Raw genomic sequence first — 21,040 nt, forward strand, 5'->3', positions numbered from 1 at the left:
GCAATTATAAGCTCTGTGTGAATTATTTCGGTATCAAAATAAACATAAAACGTGTGAGAGCCCATCAAAAGTGTAAGCATCGGTAGATGCCACTGTGTCAGAGTGTTTAAAGCAAACATCACCTTTGAAAATAACGCAGTAGGAGCTTAAAAACTCGAGGGAATCATGTAACAACATGTGGACACTAGCTGTGCAAAGACGACTGACGCTGCTGAAGTAAAGCAGAGCTAAATTATAGAGGTCCTAGTAAAGAGATCCACTTTGGCTGGGCCAGTCTGTGCCATTTGAGTTTTCTTAGGTACCAAATTAAACCATTTCATTTTATTTAGATGTTGGTCTAAAGACAAAAATGTTATGTAATAGATTACCCGATTCAAAAGGAAGGAAGAGGAGGTTAAAAGCCACTTAAATCACCTTTCTTACCAATTCTGATGCTCCATTTCTACGTCAGCACGTCGCCTTGACCGCGTCTACATGCCTAAATGCTTTCAGCTGCTGCCGTGTGATTGGCTGATCAGATATTTACACACTAACGAGTGGGTGAGCAGGTGTACCTCATAAAGTGATGATTTATGACGGCCCTTTGAATGCAGTAAACCATGCCCCATTAATTAGATTGACATACAATATTTATTTAGGTTCACAAAAATGATAAGTTAATTATCAGGTAGTCCACAAATATTGTGGGAATGGTCTCATACAGTCATACATGGGGGGGGGAGAGGGGAGGGGGAACATACATGAGAAACCATTTAGGAACAGGCCCACCCAGAAACGCTCTGATTTAACCAAATAAAGTACAAAGCATGGAAAATAGATGAACTCAAAACACTAGTTTAGTCTAAATTATATATATATAAAAAAACAAAACAACAAAAGGTGGTTATTTATTCAGTATTATATCCATATTTGTTTTTTCCTAATCATCTCTTCTTTTTAAAAAAAGACCCCTCTGCTATTCAAAATATCTCTTCTGACTCTCGAATGTAAAAATAATTCAGACAAGACCAACTAAAAATAGGGGCAAGACCCTGCTTTTTTTTTTTTTTCAAATATTGCCGTATATCAGGGTCATCCCTGAAACTGTCCCCTCAGCAGTATCAATGGACCAGGGACCGGTCAGAAAACTACAAAAAAACTCCTCTGTAGTAATTTAACTAAGGGTAAATATATACTGTATTATCTGAAAGTAATCTGTAGTGTCCCCAAATAGGTTGTGGTGGGCTCCCCCCCCCCGGCCCACACCAATTGTTTCTCATGTTTAACAAGACACTTTACGCTCTATTGCATTTCTTCTTCTTTTTAGCTTTGGGGAAAAAAAACACCCGCCCCGCCCTCAACTTAAACCCCACCCCCTTTTCCGAACAAAAAAACCCACGTCTCGACCTCATGTATGTTTTGCTACAAAAGATGTTACACATTATGAACACATCATGCAAAGTGGCAATTCTGTTTACAAAGATGGAGTAGTTGTGTTGTTTTTCTGTAGCTGTTTTTTTTTCTCTTTTCTTTTCTTTTAAGGTGTATTAAGATTTTACTCTTTCCAAAAAAAAATCAACCTAAAACCAAAAAAATCAACCTGAAAGTTCCACCCAAGTTCAAAGCCGCCTCCTTTAACCTCTTTAACGAAAAAACTAAGAAACAGTTTGCATTATAAACCATATTACATTAAAACCACTTTTTTTTTTTCTTGTAATAACAACAATAATAATAATAATAATAACCCAAAATCTCCAGTGGACAGTTGTCGTGTCTGAGTCCAGCTTTGAATAAAACTCTTGTGTCGCCTCTAAGAAAAAACCTTTAAAAACATGTCCTGTGTCGGTGGTGGCAATGGTTGGTTTAAGAAGAATCCCTGATTGGCTGAAAGAAGTCAGGTGACCACCAGGTGAGGTAAGAAAAGCTCCCGTCTTTGATGACGGGATTGACAGTATATGGAGGTGTTTCATCTAAACTCTATTGTGTGTGTGTGTGTGTGTGTATACATTGTTGTCGATTACAAACTTGACCACCCGCTCACATGCGTACACACTCACAACTCAAGTGTGCGATGATTTTTTTTTTTTTTGAGTCAATCTAAAACACTGCATTGCAACGTCCTGTCTCTCCTCATGCAGCTCAGACAGTTGCAAAAAAAAAAAACATAAAACACAGAAAAACCAGTGATACAAAAAAACACACTGGCTGAAAAAGAAACAAAAAATACTAAACAAAAAAATCAGAAAGTTAAGTTTGCTGCCTTGAATGTCCTTGAAAATCACATAGAATCCTTGGGCGTGACAATTTTTTAATTTCTTTTTTCTTTTTAAAGTTCAATAATATTTCTCTTATCTATGCATTTACTTAAGAAAAAAAACTACCAAAGATTTCAGTTGCTCTCTTATTACTATGTGTGTGTATCTTTTTTTTTTCTTTCATTTTTGTTTGCATTGGTTTTCTCCTCTTCTTTAATCGTCCATGTTGAGTTTCTCTTGGTTTGCGTAGTTTCCGTCTCTTTTCAAATCCGAAAAAAAAAGACCAAAACCCCTTTTTTTTTTCAAACCCATTATTACCTCCCACATCTCCCCCCCTCCCCCCGTTTCCTTCCCTCCCCAGGGTGTGAGAGGGTTTCAGTCCCGTGTGGCCCTTCATCTCTCGGCCTCCATCGCTACACTAGCCTTCTGCTCGGCGCCCGCGCGAGGGTTTACGCCCGTGGGCCAGGCGGGGCAGGGCTGCGTGGGGGGCTGCCCCTGAGTCCAGAGTCCCTGTGGAGTTTGCGGCACATTAGGTGAGACCCCCCAGCCGCCGACCTGGGGGGGCGGAGGTGAAGTGGCCATGGAGGCGGCCATGGGGCTGCCGCCGCTGCCGCTGTTGAAGCTCTCGGACGCCTTCAGCCGTGAGAACATGGTCAGCGCGTCCGGGAAGTTTGGGGGTGTTGCTGGTGTGTTGGCTGGGGTGCACATCTGGAAAGGGAGCAGGAGAGAAACGGTGAGCAAAGCGCATGGAAAACACGGCACCAGAAGACTTTCAGGAGCTAGAATCAATCAAGTCTTAAATCAATCAATTAATTAATTAATAAGACATTTAAAGCTCCAGTGTGTAACATGTAGGAGGATTTATTGGTCATTAGGGCGGCCCAATTCATCAAAAATCAGTTTTCATAGCCTCAGAATGAGCCTTTTCATATGTAGTCGAGCCAAGCATCTTCTCTTAACGGACACCGTTTTCTTGTTTTGAAACGGAAGCTAATGGTGCGAGTAATTACAGCTGCGCTCACATAAATCTGATGGAGAGAGTGTGTTTACAGTACATCCCTTTTTGGTATGTGAAGGCCACCATAGTTCCCTGACGCACAGAGGAAAGGAGGAGTTTGTTTTACAGTCATTTTAGATGTCACTGACGACTACACAGTAGGCATTTAATTATTGAAACTGACATAGTTATTATTGGCAGTTGTTCTTACCATCAATAAATGACAACAAAGTCAATTTTGGATTTATTACATGGTATGATTAGATTGAACATGTGATATGAAGAAGGATTTTTCACTAATTCACACATCAAGTCTCCACCCAGCACAACAATTTTAAGTAAGGTTTGAGCAAAACTGTTGTCTAAAATGTACACTGGGCAACATTCTTCCCAATGACAGAGAGTTTTACCTCAGAATAAGATTAATATTTATGTTCATCCCATATGTTCTTGCTTTATCAAACGTGTAAATGATCTCCAGAATGAAACATTACTCCAGAAACATCTCCAGCTGTGTTTACAGCTCAGATATGCCCTTTTTTGTGTACTACTTCTTTGTGACATGATTTTAAAAAGGGGGCTGACTGCTTTGTGTAACTGAAGGGAAAATTAGGGGAAACCCAGGCTCTCTTTGCTCCACTGACGAGTCCTGACAAAGACATTACACCACTTTGTTTACATCTACTTCCTGTTTCGAGTGACATCTGATGTAGCGGACGGGCTACACTTGTTGAGAGTAACAGCTTAATTTAGTCTGTGGGCAAACACACGTGAAAACACAACTCCCCTGCGCTCTGACCTGCTCTGACCCTCTTTGTGCCAGTGCTGTTGTTGTTCTGCTGCCAGGAGTTCCTTTAGTGGCACACCCTGAGTGCACACACACACACACACACACACACACACACACACACACACACACACACACACACACACACACACACACACACACACACACGATATGCCCATGTGCCAAAAACAACACTGAACCCAACACCTTACAGCGCACGTGAACAACATGTCTAACTGTCCAAATACAGGGCACATTCATCTTCTTCATCCTCCTCCTCCTCCTCCCCGCTCGTTTCCAGCTCTTCGCCCACTGCTCCGCGTCCAGCTTCCTCTTTGACGTCCCCGTGCGTTTGTGACCAGGAAAACAACAGTTTACTGTGCTCCTCGGGGAGGCAGAGGTGGAGCCACGTTCAGCCAGAAGGCCTGGCATCTAAAAATAAGCGCTTGTGCGGAGAGGCTAACAGGGCAGGACACCTACATGGCAAAATAATCCTAAATCACAAGGTCCAGAGTAGTGGAAGAAAACAGCCTGGCAACACCTCGGGATTAGATAATCACATTTACTCGTGATTCAATGAGAAGTGACGGGACAGAATATGAGCTTGGATTCAATCCATGAACCACTCGAGTTGTGATTATATCCTTACATTTTCCCCTTAAATTCGCCCTTCAATGTCCAGACAATTTCAGGTTGTGTGGTTAAAAGGAAGCAGGGGTAGGATTTTCTGGAATCGGGAGTCATATGCTCCATGAATCAACGACTGGGAACAGCAGCTGCAGTCACACATGAACACTGGAGAGAAAAATGTTAACGTGCCGAAATGGGAAGAGAAGCGGCACAGCAACAACAGGTCACGGAATATAATCTGCCCTCGACTCGCGATTCTCAGATTAGACGTGCATATGAAGCCTTCCGTAAAAAACAAACAAACAGAATGATAGAAGGAGGGGGGGACGGGGTGTAACTGGACTACGCTGCCCCCTAAAAGTGCTGCAGCTTGCAGGTTGGTGCCGCTAATAACCCGGTCTGGGGCCGTGCTGAGCCGAGGCTAACCGAGCCAGAGGTTCTCAGTGTGGCACGCTGTTATGAAAGGTGAGCGCGTCCACTGTGCACTCTGACAGGAAACGCTGGCTCATGTCTCTGAGGCAGTTTCCTGCAGTAAAAAGACACCCTGGAATGCTGGAGTGACCTCTATGATCCTTCCTGTTCTTACTGGGCAGTGGTGGAAGCGACCGGTAGGGATTTATAAAATCCCCTGATCACTATGTGTGTGTGTGGGGGAGAGAGAGAGAGAGAGAGAGAGAGAGAGAGAGTGGCACTCAGGTAGAAAATATTACATTCCTCCTTGTTTACTGCCGAGGAATGAAGCAAAAAATGCTGACCTCTAAGATTGTCCACAAAGACATATACATCTGACTTACTCATCCGTAAACACATGTAAGGCTGCAACATAGAGCGTTATTTTCAAAATCAAAAGGTCCTTAAATATAGAAAAATATTGATCAGTTTTTCCCAAAACTGGAGATGGTGCCATTCTAAAATCAAACAATTACTTGATTTGCTAATCGATTAATCAGTTGTTGTTTTTATAATTAAACAATGTTTTCTGATTTTTCAGCTTCGTAAATGTGCATATTTTCTGGGTTCTTTGCTCCATGTGACAAAGAAATCAAACTGAATCACACCAAAAATCCACAAACCAAAAATGTGGTTCATTTCATAACCCTTCACTCACTCACACAATAATGCAACACACACCTAAAACTGTACGTGTGCTTGCGATCTATGCAGTTAGACCTTGGATGGAGTCAGGAGATGCAGACGCCATCGACCCACCGGGGGAAGAGGATCTGATGCAGAGACACAGCAGCCGTCTCCTCCGTGCCAGGACGCCCAGAGTTTGTATCCGACTGCTTATCTGACACTTTGTCACTGATAAATGCTTCAGCAGAGAAGCACAACTGTCAGTTTCACTGTTATTGCACTGGAACATTCAAACAGAAGAAACAACACTTCCTCTACTGAGAAACTAATTACACACATTTTTGGACACCAGACGTGTTGTTTTTAGAGCTGCAACTAACGACTTTCATAATCGATGAATCTGTCGATTATTATCTCGATTAATCGATTAATCGTTTGGTCCATAAAATATCAGAAAACCTTAAAAAATGTTGAGCGGTGTTCGTCAAACCTGGAAATGATGACGTTCTCAAATGTCTTGTTTTGTCCACAAACCAAAATGACTAACTTTTAATGATTTCTTCGTTATCCAGAGCAAAGAAACAAAGAAAATACTCACATTTAGGAAGCTTGAAACAATCAGAAATTTTGATTTGATCATGAAAAAAGCTTTGAACAGATTAATCGATTATCAAAATAGTTGTTGATTAATTTAGTAATCGATTAATTGTTTCAGCTCTATTTGTTTTCATGCAAATTATTCATACAGGACATTCACAACTCTTCAGAGTGTCGTTACATCCACCCTTCTTTCGTGTGCAGTTATTTTTCTTTTTAATCTAAATGACTAAGCACCAGCTCATCTCTGCTAAACACCTCTCCACCCATTTCTTCCATTGGTGTGATTTTTCTTTTTAACTCCAGTCCGTTAAATTTGCTTAATCACACAGTGAGGGTGTGTCAAAACTGATTCCCAAGATATTTTAAAATGTTGTGTTATTAATTCACGTCCCTGTTCGGTGTCTCAGTGGCCATTTTTCTCCATAAACATCATTAGATGTCATTTGAGAGCACTTACAAATGTCCATCAGTGTGAATTTTAAAACAACAAATACTCTTAATCACGATAATCCTGATATAGCCCAGCCCTAGAAACAAACCCAGCTCAATTTCCAGTGAAAAAGACACAGAAACACTTAACTAATATCAGGTTAGGTAAGTCAGTGTTAACGAAAACAACAAGCAGACATAACCAGCTCTTGTATCAATACGGCTGTAGGAGCATATGCAACAGAAGCCATTTGATCAGGAGACACAGATGGAGAGACAGAGACAGTGAGATGCAGTTTGTGTTCAAAACAGAGCCAACAGAGGGAGGTTGTCATGGGGATGGTTGTTATGAGGAAGCAGTACAGATCTCCTGTTGATGGGATGGGGTTGAGGTAGGCAGACAGGCAGGCAGGCAGGCAGGCCTGGCTCTGTAGCCACAGCGGCCACAGTGGCCCGGCCCTGTCAGCCCTCTCTTGAAGTCTGTTTGCCGAGCCCAGTACCAGGAACACACTGTTGACAGGGGGGTGAACACTCCAAACATGCCCGGTATGAGTGAGCGGTGGTGAGGCCCCACAACCCTTCAACATACACACACACGTGTGTGTGTGTGTGTGTGTGTGTTTGTCCACAAACACAGTTGAGGTGCACTTCTCAAGTGAGAATGTGCCAGGCTGAAGAGAGACACTTTTTTCCATGCTGTAAACAGGGACCAGGTACTGTATGTCAACTGTGACCCTGAATTACCTCCTACATGTAACATTAAACTCAACGCTTCCACCCTACACCACACACACACAGTCACACACACACACACACTACTCTCCTGTCAGACTGTCTGGATGTTTCCATCCATCTGTAAGACGATTTCTTTTTCTTTTTTGTGCGAAATTCCACAGTAAATTAAACTTGTTTCCATTTATTTACCTGAAACATTTCTAATGTACTTCCTTACTACAGTCCACAACACACACATCTAGCATTGTCTACTACTAACAAAGAAAGGAACTCAGCCATGGGGGAAGAGGTTTCACCATAACTGTTACTTCTTATTTGACCAAGTTTCACAATTTCTAAATCCACTTTTTGTACAGTTGTGAAAGTAGACCGAAGACATCTGGCTACTAAGTCTAAGTTGTTCTGCCCACTGGAAGCAGAGAATTGTTTATTCTGCGTGTTTGTGTGCACAAAATAACTCAATACCACAGGGGTGTCTTATTACTTGGGTGTGTTTCTCCGTGATTATATTCTGGAGGTGAAGGACAAAGTGAAGGTCAACGAGGGTTACAGCCCGAACAACCACATTTTCAGACGACCTTGAGTTCACGTTGTTGAGGAAATGATTACCCAACACATAATTGCGACTTTATGATGCATGTCCTTCAAGGTATCTCTAAATCCTATGCTACTGTAAACACAATCTAAAGATTAACAATACTCACAGGAAATACACCTCCTTGTGTCCCAGTACTTGTGTACATCGACTACAAGAAACACAAGCCTTTTCTCACTGAACAGTACAATGAACCCATGACACGTTCATTTTCTCTCCCTTCTACATCTTTTCTCTCACTTCCCTCTCCCTCACAGCGTCAGCGGCTCCTTCTCTTCACACGTTCTTTGTCAGCACTTGCAGCACACAACGATCTGTGAGACACGAGGGTGACTGTGATGATACAAGCAGCTTAGCGTCGCTGCAATCTTCGAGCCTGTGTTCTTATTAGAATTTGATTTGGTGTCAACTCAAAGGCATATACACTCATTTAAACTGAAAAATGACTTAATCAAAAGCATACAAAATGTAATTTCTTTAACTTTTAAAGATTAGGAAAATTGATTCATAGATTCAGAGTGTTTTTTTTAATTAAAACACGTGGATTAAATTAATCCATGACGACAAAATGAATCACGCAAGTTAGCAAATTGCAACATCGTGCAAAAACAACAATGACAACAAGGAGAGATGTGTAGTATTCCTGGAATCTTATCTGCATCTCTGTAGTCTAATATTTAGCACACACACTGCACTACAGACCTGAGATTGGGCACACAGCGTCCTGTGCGTCTGTCAGGATGTTACCAAAGACACAACATTCACATCTGACTACTTTCTTAAACATGAACTCATGCCGTCTGCTTTGTTCAGCATGAGTGATTCAAAACCAGGCAAGAAAGACAATGCAGGCTGCGGTCTATTTCACCGACATGATGGCTGATAAGCCCTCATCGTAGCTTGAAAGCCTGGCATAATGAGACAAAGTGATGGTTAACTTGGCGTCAATATGATGATGAAATGTCTCCACAACACAGCAGAAACGCGCCTGTTGTGTTCTGGAAACTGGATTTGTTTTGTCTCCGACATGCTGCCATAATCTATAACTGCAACGGATGAGTTTACCCAAACTACGCCTAATCAACGTGGTACGTGCCATGGTAGTTTGGCGGCGTGAGAGGTAAAATGCGCCACAAACAGACGACACGAAATATCACTCCCATTAATGCATTATATCGAGACTTGGTGTGAATGTGACGGCAGTCCAACACTGTTGCTCTGTAGCATCTAATGTAATTGTAGACGTGACAGAGGAAATGCAGTGAAAGAAAGAGGTGGAGGAGGTAAAACAGGAGCTGAAACAAAGTGTAAAGTAGAAGGAAAGAGGAAAAGCAGAATAACAGAGAGAGAACAGGCTGCAAAGACCATTAACTGTACATGATTCTGCCAGTCTGTTAAATATTTATAGAGAGTGCTCTTATGGTGTGTGTGTGTGCGTATGTACAGCACTGTACTTTTTTGGCACTGCAGCTCTGCAGTTGACTCAAATGCAACATGACCTACTAAAAAAGTGCAGCATGCATTGCAAACTATGCAAAACAAGAATAAGTAATTAATAAATGTACACAGAGGTAAGTGTAATGTGTATTCATGCATTTGAGGGGGTGACTTGAATTTGAATAACAAAAATAAAAAATTATTGTGTCCGCTTTAAATTAGTTTACATACATGGAAATGACCTACAAATAAAGCTGTTGTTGTGCCGTTACACGTAATTGAAGTGTTAGAAAACTGCATTTGACCATAACAAAACAACAACAGTATACAGAGTATTAATGGCTGTGCAAATGCTATAAGTACTACTCCATATTCAAGAGATACATGCTAAACATAAGCTAAACAAGACTTCCATGCATCTGTTTGCTAACATCTCTGAGCTGCACGTGGAAATCTGCCATTCGTTTACATACCACACACACATGTACTCGAGGGTTTGCTCGAGTTTCGCCACGTTGCCACGTCATAACAAAAACCAGACGGGCAACTCTCTACGCCTGTGTTTGATTATCACATCATGGAGGTGACAGTCAGGTTTTCACGGGAGTGGCTGAATGTCAGAGCGACGTGTTTCTTTCCCAAACAAAATAAAAGGGGACTGACAGGTGCTGTTGACTGTTTTAAGTATCTGTTCCACTCCTTCCTCGCCCCCTGACCCCCTTCACCCACCTTCTAACAGCTGAGCCTGGGTTTGTGTACGTCTGTGTGAGTGTGTTGATCCTGTATACACACAGTGCAGTGGCTGGGTCTGAGCTCACGATGGACTCAGTTGATCATTAGCCAGGCGGTGCTGTGTTTAAGTGTGTTTTCTGGCACTGTACATTAAAAGGAAAGATAATGAGCCACAGAAAGAAAGAGAGCAGCTCCAGAGAATTGGGACTGAGAAGGTTATGTGGCCTGTTTGACCAACCGCACTCATTGCCCTGCTCACAACAATGACCAGCAGGCTAACAATAAGTGCTCAGTGGCCCACTCGCATCTAGAAAAAGGGGTTTGGCTCGTCAACTGGTAACAGGGTAGCAAGAGAAACTACTAGGCCAAAGGTCGCAGCAAGGAAGAACAAAAACATGATTACGATTCACACACTTAGGTTCGGCTTGGCAGAAATATCTGTCTCAAGGCCATGCTTTCTCATTAAAGTTTCCCTTACCCACACAGTAGGTTTTCTTTGTCACTTTGAATTTATTATCTGAACCACTGAAGATAATCGGAATCTCAAAACAAAAACTGTTGCTGCAAATGTGTTGCCATCACAAAAGGAAAACTGACTTATTCATCTGAAGCAGCAGTGCCCTGGCCGAAGTGTTTGCACAGATGACAACGAAACAAGAGAAGCAGAGATGCCTAAAGTGTAATTAAATAGGTTTTATACGTCTCAGGTGTCGGATCAAATGTCCACAAAAAGATATATATATACACACACACACACACACACACACACACAAACAAACATACAGTCTTGGTGTCGTTTTATTTTCTCTTCCTCTGACGCATTTTGTTTCCAGGCATGTCTGTGATGTCACAGTTTAGGCATGTGTGATGCAGGGGTGAAATACACCACAGCAATAGAAATGGTGTTAATCTTCTGTTCAGCAGCTTCAAAATTCCCAGGTACATCCATTAATTTAAACCTAAAAAGTGCTATGAGGTGACAATTCTCTCTTCAAGGTGTTTTCGCTTCAGCCCAACCCCCCCTTTACAGTATTCTTTACAGTACTCCCTGACTCCAAGAAATCAGTGTGAACACCGGTCTAAAACTCAACCACTCATAAACACATCTGGTCTTCACGGCCATTCCACATGGATTCTTATTCAGTGTGTCCCTTGAGCCCAAAGTATTTCTGAGTGCCTGTATGTCCACGAACATGGTTTTTTGTGTGTGGTTAGAGTTCTGGGAAGCCATGCTCCTGGAAACATGCAGGGCAACACGCTGGAACACGCAGAGCACAGGCCAAGCCCCCTTCAGATGTGGTGAACTGCTTGGCATGGCAGTACATTTCACTGGTGCACACACAAACACACACACACACACACACACACACAGAGAGAGAGAGTTGGAGATATCCAGACACATATGTATGCAAAACCATTAACAACATTACCAGATCTAGACACGAATAGGTCTGAAATCTGAGACACACACACTCTCACAGGGTATTATAAAACACACACACACACACACCCACAAAGTTGCATTCAAATGCCCAAACAGCGGGACAAAATAAACTGAATTCCACCTCATTGTGAACTATATTACTTCTGCAAGTTAAGTGTGCAGCAAAACAAAGAACACCTTGTGTGGACTGTGGTGGAGACACAAAGCAGTTCTGTTTTTATTATTGGATCTTAAATACCTGGCATCGCACTTCTATATGCCCATTTCACCCAGAGTGCTAACTAAACACGCTTCCAATAACTCGTTTTTAATCAATTCCTCACAGCCATCCGAGGCTACGTCCAAACAGCATTTCTCAGATAAAGAAGATCCAAGTCCAAACAACCTTTTCAGCTATGTATCAGAAATACTCTACTCTGTCTATAATACAACGTGTATCGCATGACCATTCGGGTACACTGGGCATGTGTTAAGAAGACTCCCTCCATTGCCGTTGTTTGCTTTGTTCCAGAAAAGTACAACGAGTGAGAAACAATAATGGGGGGGAAAGTAAAAACAACGTTGTGTTCACAGCCGATAGCTAAAGCGTGCCTGATAAGAACCAAGCAGGGTAAATGCGTCAGACTAAAACACTAAAGCCCCTTACGTTTTCATACTAAAAAAACAAGAGCTAGCAGCATTTCTAAACATCTGTTTGTGGACAGCAGGCATATCCAGAGCAGGATGGAGTCATGTGCATGTAGCCTAAGAAACAGTCCGAGTGTCTTTTGTACACCCTGTTTAATTTCCTCACAGTGTGACGATAAACAGATGTATAAAGCCAGAGATGGTTAGTCGTCTGTACCGTTGTGTCGTGATTGAAGAAGGGAACACCTTCGCTGACACTCAGGCCAACTGACATCTTCCATGAATGAAAAATAAAAAGTTTGGATTTCAAAACTCCTTTCTTTAAGACACACCCAGTCACTTAAACCAAATGTTTGTAGTTACCGAAAACAAACATGTGCACACAAAAGAATTCCTCCTGTCTCATGGTGGGTGTTCAAAAAAAAAACACACCCACTTGTATCACTAACCTACAGGGCCCAGTACCATTCAGCTACGTCACTGAAAGTACACAACGCTGCCCTTCATAAAAAAAAAAGTTTCATTCACCTGCATGCGTCACACCAGTGACAAACAGCAATTAGAGCACAAAAGAAAAAAAAAGTGATCATTCAAAGTGAAGTTCCTTCACGTGGCTCTGGGTGGGAGAATGTGGGTCGGGCTAGTTTGAGGAAGCAGTAGAAGTTTTTAATGGATGAGCTGAGATGACTTACTGCTCATATTAGGTTACTGTGCTCGTCTAAATAAGAAACAGAAAAAAGGCCTGATCTACATAATCAGGACAATGTTCCTCACATTGTAAAAAAGGACGGGGGGGGGGGGTTTCTCTGTTTGAATACACGAGGACAACAGACATAAAGGCTCAGAGAAGATATGATTCAGGAGGGAAAGAGGAGAAATACTTCTACACTGGATCGTTTTTATGACTTTGACCTACTAAAGACAACATACTTTTCAAACAACACAAGCATGACTTCACTGCAGGGCTGCCACATGACGACCTCGCTGCGATTTCTTTATTAGTCATAACACAAGCAGAGATTACACACACATGTAAATCAGCCTTTGTGACTTTGCTAGTTCACTAAGTCACACGATGAGAGGGGAAGGGGGGGAGGAGAGGGGAGGGGGTGTCACATGTTCCCAAAACAACAGTGGAAGTCATCCAGCCAGGCTACTTCCTCCTCTTGTGGTCACATGAGGATTCATTCACATTACTGAGTCGGTATATGAGCCCCACTTGGAGAGATACAAGTCATGGAAATATTGACATTGGTGCGAGCAGACAGTCAAGTGTCTGTGGGTTTTTCTTCCTTGATTCAAAGATCACTCTAAACCACCAAAAAAGTGCTGAGGAAACTATTTCCAAAAGTTGCTTATGTGAACCAGAAATTGTCTATTTTTTTTTTACACAAGAACCAGGATATATAATATAGATTGCAAAGACAGTAATCATAGGTCGACTGATATAGGTCGGATGTGTTTTTCTAATTTTCAGTTTGATAAGGACACGTAATAAAAATGTATGTTTGATTAAACTGACAGATTGATCCATTAACCTACACAAGAGACCATTTCAGGTTGTTTTGCTTGCAAACACCGAGCGATCCATATTCTACTTTGGGTTAACAATGTACACATTCTAAGGGCGTTTATAACAGCTGGCATTCCAACTGTGTAAATAGATATTGTAAACACAGGGTCAGAAATAACTCAAGACTTCAAATGGGCAACGTCTTAAAGTGAGCTAGGAACATCCTTAGACTATGCATGGGCGCAAATAAAAAGGCAGGGGTACAAGGATGTTGCCTAATATTTGATAATAGCATCAAACAGCCAGAAGCAATAAAAATACACAGCGCATTCCAAGTGTGAGAGAACACGCCAACATATTGTTCTAAAAGTGGCAGCTGCTTTGGGAGTAAAGCTAAAGCACAAGGATGTGATTATACAATTCTTCAACAGGACATATGAATGGCAACTTGAAGCCTGACGGAGCCTGAAGTTTGGGGTCTGTAAGAAAAGTGGGGTAGTGGGGGGGGTTAAGAGGAGCTAGAGTGAATTAAGAAGTGTTCTTAGTTATACTGGCCCTGGCCACTGTGAAAGGGCCCATTTTGGGCTGGTGAGAGCATTGCATCCTGTAGGAATGTGGTGCAGTTGCTGCGTTTGTGTGGGTAGAGAGTGTGTGTGTGTGTGTGTGTGTGTGTGTGTGTGTGTGTGTGTGTGTGTGTGTGTTGGGGACAGGGAGCAGACAGGGAGAGCTGAGGTTGGACTGAGCTTAACTCCTGGGTGTCCATCATGGTGGGACATACTATGGATGCAAGCTTTGATGGCAGTCCGTTCACAAACAAAGAAATATAGAGACAAATATCTTCAAGGCAAAAATGCAAATGTACTGAAACAAACTGTTTAAAATGCGTGTCTGTGCAGAGATTGTTAACGTTTCACATCATGTGCCAAAACAAAGGCACTCCTTCAAGTCCAGGACTGTTAATGACGGGAGCTTTAGCTAAATCCTGCCACATTTACAGCATTACAAAAGACTGCACTGGCGAGTAGACCAACTAACCTCGCTATTTGATATGTGATACAATGCATAAGCCTGTGACAGACAATGCTCAAATTATGTTTTTGGAACGGCTCCTGTAAACAAAATCAGACTTACAAGGCTTACAAGTTGACTGCTAATTTCAACAAATCCCCCATCAGAAAAGTATTGTTTGGGTGAAAAAAAAATGTATTTATTAAACAACAGCATTTTGGTATTCAAGACAGTTTCTCTCCCATGCTGCCACATTAAAATGGGGAAGTGTTTGGGCATCAAAAGAAACAAAACAATGGCATAAACTAGCTTAGTGAACAGTCTCCACAAACCAAGTGACCTACATGACATCCTAACTTGCTGTACTGCCAAGAGTTTTGTGTCTACGGGCTATCTGCTGGGGCCGCTTGGGCTGGAGTGAGTCCTCTAGTCAAAATAACAATCTCACCGATGAGTTACAGTTTGTGGCACAACACAAAGCACTGACGCAACATGGTGTGTGTGTGACAGTAACTGTAACTTAAGGTTGTCTATGTTTACACTAAACTAAAAGAGGAGACAGTACAGAGACAGAGAGAGAAAGAGATGGGGGTGGGGAGGTAAGAGTAAGAGCGAGAGCTAGAAAAGTGGATTAGATTTGTATACCAACGCACACTGTGGCCTGATAAGCCGCGGGAAGGTTGGACACGCTGCCCCACTGTAGTGCTGTTGTTGTGACTCACACACAAACACCCACTCTGCATGCACAAATGTATAGGGAAATAAAAGGGTGTACATGCCGGAACTTTGACCAAAAAAAAAAGGACTTTAAAATGTGATTATGCAAGAACCTGCCAGGAACAATAACACCACAAACAGTCGCATTCTGACAGTATGCAGCATCTACTGTGATCAAACGCAGTCCTATTTTACACACAGTTTTATTGTCCAATTTTAAATGACACATTGCATGAGTTAAATAGAGGGCAGAGATGATCTTATTCTGGTGTGTCTTCCCATAATAAAGCTGTGATTTAAGTGATTCATCTTACTGTGAGCCATTTCAATGCTGACTGGCAATAATTCATTCTCTCGGACATCATTAAAGAGGCGTGCGCGCACACACACACACACACACACGCTCGCTCACACAAACAAAGCAATAAAAATCTAATCGTTCTCCCCGTGTCTAGCTATACATTTAATCAAAAAATGCAAAGCATGTATTAGGGCTGAACAATTAATCAAAATCGCAATACGGCCTACTGCAATTTTCAAATCGCAGGAGGCACAATATTTGTTTAAACCAAAATGTGTGTCAAAAGATTTTAGGGTAATTATTGTCTTGATCTATGCACATCTTATTCTACAGACTGAAGAGAACATCTTTGTTTCTCACAGATCTGCACAAATATCACACAGTAATCATTTTAAAACGACAAGATATCTGATATTGCGATATCACATCACAATCCCTGTAAAAAATACTCACAATTAGATATGTATTCAAAATCGTTCAGCCCTAGCATGTATATATAACCAGAGAGGCAAAATGAAAACAAAGAGACACAGACAGAGAGGGAGAGAAGTTAAATAAATTATCCACAATTTCATCCAAAATCCCCTCACATCAGGCTCTTCCGGAAAGCAGCTGTTGCTAGATGCTGCCATGCATGCAGCTGCAAACAAAGGCTTGTGTGCTGCCAAAGTGGGCTGCTGCTAAAAGCCCAAACACTGCCTGTGTTTCATAATGTCCAACCCCTGTGTGTGTATGTCTGTGTATGCAGAGTCTCCTGCAGCCCTAACGCCTGCCAGTTCACCCTTCACCGATAAGTCTGCTCCTAACAATCTCCAGTGGATATCATGTTAGGGGGCAGTAACAACTGAAATACCCAATGCAGTTGCAACAGCACAAGGGGTGTATTTGTGTCAGAGGCAGATTTCCTCTTCCTGGAAACAGACATTTTTTTTTCTGGTTTACGCAGAAATTGAGGGGCCCTTCCTTCCGCTAAGCACCTCAGTTGATCCCGCAAAGAAAAAGAAAACATGGTCTTACATACAGTATATCAACATTAGTCATTTGCACTCCCTCTTTCTCTCTCTCTCTCTCACACACACACACACACACACACGCACACACACACAGAGTGTGGCTGCTGCAGCTGCATGCCTGCCCTGTGTTTATTTCTGGAAGCTCACAACATGGCCGACATGTGCTTTGTTATTGTTGGTTACAACATCATCCCTTCTGGCCTATAGGGGCCGTTTATCGGCTCCATCCCCTCCAACACAACATGGAGGACTTAAAGAAATACCAGCTAAAAGCCACATTTGACACAAATTAAATAAATAATATATATTAAATATATATATATGACAACAAAGAGCACAATGTTATTATTATTATCATGATGATGAATATCTCTGCCACCCCCTCACCATCAGCAGCCCCCCTGCACTCACCATTTGATGATGATGGCCATATGGAATATTTGTTTCTTGAAAAAAGGCACTGAGGGCAGTCTACAACAAAAACACAGACATGGATATTTGTTATTAAACGTGTCATTAAATGCATGTTGTTGGCATTGTTTCCGCGTTGTCATGAATAAAAAAAAGCGCTAGCGGAAACATGATATCTACATGCAAAATCTATATTCGGTTGGAACTCGCAGCCGTTTGGGTCGCGTTGTTGTCATGTTTTATTGCGTAATTACACTAGTTTGGCCTCGCCTGCTCGCCGCTGTCATGTGTCGGATTACAGTATTTAATCTGGAGTAAAGTCTAATTGGATATGCGGGCTGTACTCTTCGCCCGGCTACGACTCTGTCTGTGTATGTGTTTGTGTGTCTCCTGTGTGATTTAGTCTGAATAAAGGTGTACTTTTCAAATAAAACTAGAAATAAATGTTGAAAAAGAAAAAGTTGTGTGGAAGCGCTAACTCCCCAACAGTGTCGCTTTTGTGTGTTTGTGTTGAATTATATGAGGCAGGCTAAGCTAACGGTCGGCGAAACATAAACACAACGACGCCGTGACGACTTTAACGGTTAAAACCTGGAGATATTTCAGTTTTAAAATGTTTTTTTTTTAATCAAGTACGGTTGGTTTTGTTTTACCTCAAACTGCCAGTGTGCCGCCTGCAGTAGCTGCTTCGCTTGGTCTGCCGCACAGCCCGCCGTCAGGACGAACTGGTTAATCATGACTTGATGTTTTAGTTCATCCATTTTCAACGGAGCCCGTGTCCTCGTCGCGGCGGCTGGACTCTTGAAGCAGACTTTCGACCGGTTATTTTCCCCCTCTCGTTCTTTCTTCACTCGGCTCGTATTCTGCTCCTCTTGCCTTCAGCCGTCCACCATTACAGCCGGGTCGAGCAAACACAAATATTTACTGTAGGAGCGGTAGTGGAAGGAACGTGACGTGATTGACAGGCGGAGGCAGCCAATCAGGAGGCAGCGCTGCCGGTGGGATTTGTATGCCGCGAGCGGGGGGTCTCGCGTGTTTCTAGCCGTTTAACTTGCCTCATTTTCGCCACTCGAACACATTTGACTCGAAATATGTTCGACCGGGCGACTATCGTCAAAGTGGCGGTTCGCGTAAGGCACAGGAGTCGCCGCGAGGCAGCGAAATCCCGGCTCGAGGATTCCCAGCGAGGGTTTGTTTTGGACTACAACTCCCATGATCACTCGCTTTGTTTGTAAAGCTCCAGAAGGCAGACTTTTTCTGAATGACGGCCGCTCTCGTCCAATTCCCAGGCGCTGTGTGTCACAGTCTCGCCAAATATGGTAAACAAAATCCACCATCGCCAATTACATCGCTCCGAGTTTAAATTAGGGACAGCCGACAGCCGTGGGAGATCACAGCCACGAGCGTCGTGTTCACATTGTGCGTACAGTCACACTTGAATGCGTCTGTTCATCACTTCCCTTTTATTTTAACCTTTGTAACAGAGTGAAATATAAAAGCACGAGTTTACCAAGCTTTTCAAATCACAAATGATCTCATAATCATTACAGTCTCCAAATAAAACCTCAGGATGGGAAAACAATAGGAAACAATAGCTGCCATAACTATTTAAAGGGGATTTTTTCTTTTAAAGTGAGGTTATATGAGGTATTGGTATGTTGGCTGAGTCCCAATTCAAGGTCTGCAGCCTTTGCTGGCTGTATTTTGGAGGCCGAAAGACGTCAAAAATGTGTCACAGCACAGTAACCTCTGACAAATGCAGGGTATTTACCTTCACAGCCGGGAATATCCCAAAATTTATTGCACTTGATGAATATTCAGAGGTTGCGACGGCCATTTTGATGTTAACAGAGCTAAAGCAAATGGCCTTAAATGTTGTCCCTATAAGATATGTTTGCAATGATGACATTTCTAGTTACTTTCTTATTGTGAGGACGACTTAAAAAAAATAATTATCTAATTGATCTAGTTCAGAACAGCCGGTGATGTAGGCCACGTTTTTGAGTTACCTCCTATAACCAACCAATACAATGACTTTAACTTCATTAAAAAAAAGAAACAGTCATTGATTTAATTTCAGTTCAACTTTATTGTTATAATGCCATCATTTGTGGAGCCGAGCAGAATGGAAGTACATTTACCAGAGATCTTTGGTGTCCAGGATAAACAGCAACAAAATAAATGTCATCATAAAAACAGGAAAACAAAATAGACTAATAAATACACAAGGGTACATCAATTTATACCAGCCATCAATGTACCAGCAACAGAGTTGCTCTGAGAATATGCTATAACCATTTTAAATAACAATAAATGCCTTGTTTTTCCATTTGTTAATACTAGTGTGGGTGGATGTGTGTAGGAAATATACATATATATGATATAAAAATATAGGTTTCTAAAGCTGGTTGTATGTAAATGAGCCATAATTGTGTGTAACTACACTGTAAACATTGTTTCCTCATGGCATGTGTGCTGTATTAGTGAGAGGTTTGGGGTAAACAGAGACACCTGCTGGTGAAATGAAGCTCCTGAAAAGGAAGAAACATTTCCTGTAACATTTGGGATTTGAGGTCATTGACATCCAAGGCAATAAAATCTTCTTCTTTCTTTTTTTTTTTTATTATGACTCCAGGGTTTCACAATACGTGTTTATACTCTCATGTAGCCTTTGATAAAGCAGAGTACAAAGCAATTCTGTGTGAGTAAACACAACGATTTGTTGTCTCTTATGAGACTTTAGTATAATTTGAGACCGGAAAACCAAATCAAAGTGGGGCAACATCATTTTTTTTGTGCATGCTGTAGTTTTTCCATTGTTTATCAGCTCAAAGTACAGCTTTGATGTCCTAGAAATAAAAATGTTCTTATATAAATAGAAATTCACAAACACTGCGTATAAAAGCATTGTAGGCGATCCACCGTCTTGAGAAAAGAAGGAATAAGCCGCAAAAAATGTCAGTCTAATCCTTTAATGTATAAGCTTGAGGAGCCTCAATGGCAAAAGTGGGTCAAATTTAAAATTTTAAAGCAAGTTCCTTATGTTCATCTGTTGGTTTCAAGCGTCACAGTTCTGAGGCCAATAAAGAACATACAGTACATTTGAAGACGTTTTTAAATTAAAGGTTATCAGTCAGTCTTTAGCCCATTAGATGCTCTGTAGCCATACTGTATGTGTGTTCAGTGCCTGTTAAAGGACAGCAGCGTGAAGCCTGGCAACAATAAGAACAGCTGTTTAAACATTTATCCGTCTCTCCAAGCAAACTCTTTGTCAAGAACCCAAGCAAACGCAGAGACATTTAAAAAAAAAAGAAGAAAAAATGAAGCCTCCTTGACAGGAAGCAACAGCTGGGCCTGATGAATCCCGCTACTTCAAGTGTTTGCTGCAGCAGAGAATTCGTCCGCCCTCGTTCCTTCTGCGCGTCCTGCACAAAATGTCAGCCATTCTCAGCCACTGCAAACCCAAATCTTCTGCCTTTAGCAGATGTGTCGATAAACTGTGTTTGGGGAGGAAGAGAAATGGTGACCACCAAGTAACAGGAACCATCATTTATTTATGCATGTGTTCCTCCAAAAATACTTATCCAGAGTATTTCTGTATACGCTCGTATACAGGAAATGACCCAACTGATACCCAAAATTACAAACCTGCATGTAAGGTCTAACTTTGACAGTGTGTGCAGAAACATCATGTTAGAAGAATGTGCAAGAGTGTCTTATATCCTTTTCAGCACAACCTAGACAATGTCTAAT

The 21,040-nt window shown here is 41.8% G+C and overlaps 1 protein-coding gene across 1 annotated transcript; it reads right to left on the minus strand.

The window, feature by feature from the left end:
* Nucleotides 1-611: 611 nt before the first annotated feature.
* On the minus strand, nt 612-18,216 carry ubald1a (UBA-like domain containing 1a). The gene is made up of 3 exons (XM_058620882.1): nt 17,941-18,216; nt 17,288-17,347; nt 612-2,942 (listed from the first exon to the last, which is right to left on the minus strand). Exons 1-3 carry the CDS (start codon nt 18,046-18,048, stop codon nt 2,628-2,630), a joined length of 483 nt encoding a protein of 160 aa, XP_058476865.1. The 5' UTR covers nt 18,049-18,216; the 3' UTR covers nt 612-2,627.
* Nucleotides 18,217-21,040: the final 2,824 nt, after the last annotated feature.

This window comes from Solea solea, chromosome 21 (genome assembly GCF_958295425.1).
Source record: "Solea solea chromosome 21, fSolSol10.1, whole genome shotgun sequence".
Lineage (NCBI taxonomy): Eukaryota > Metazoa > Chordata > Actinopteri > Pleuronectiformes > Soleidae > Solea > Solea solea.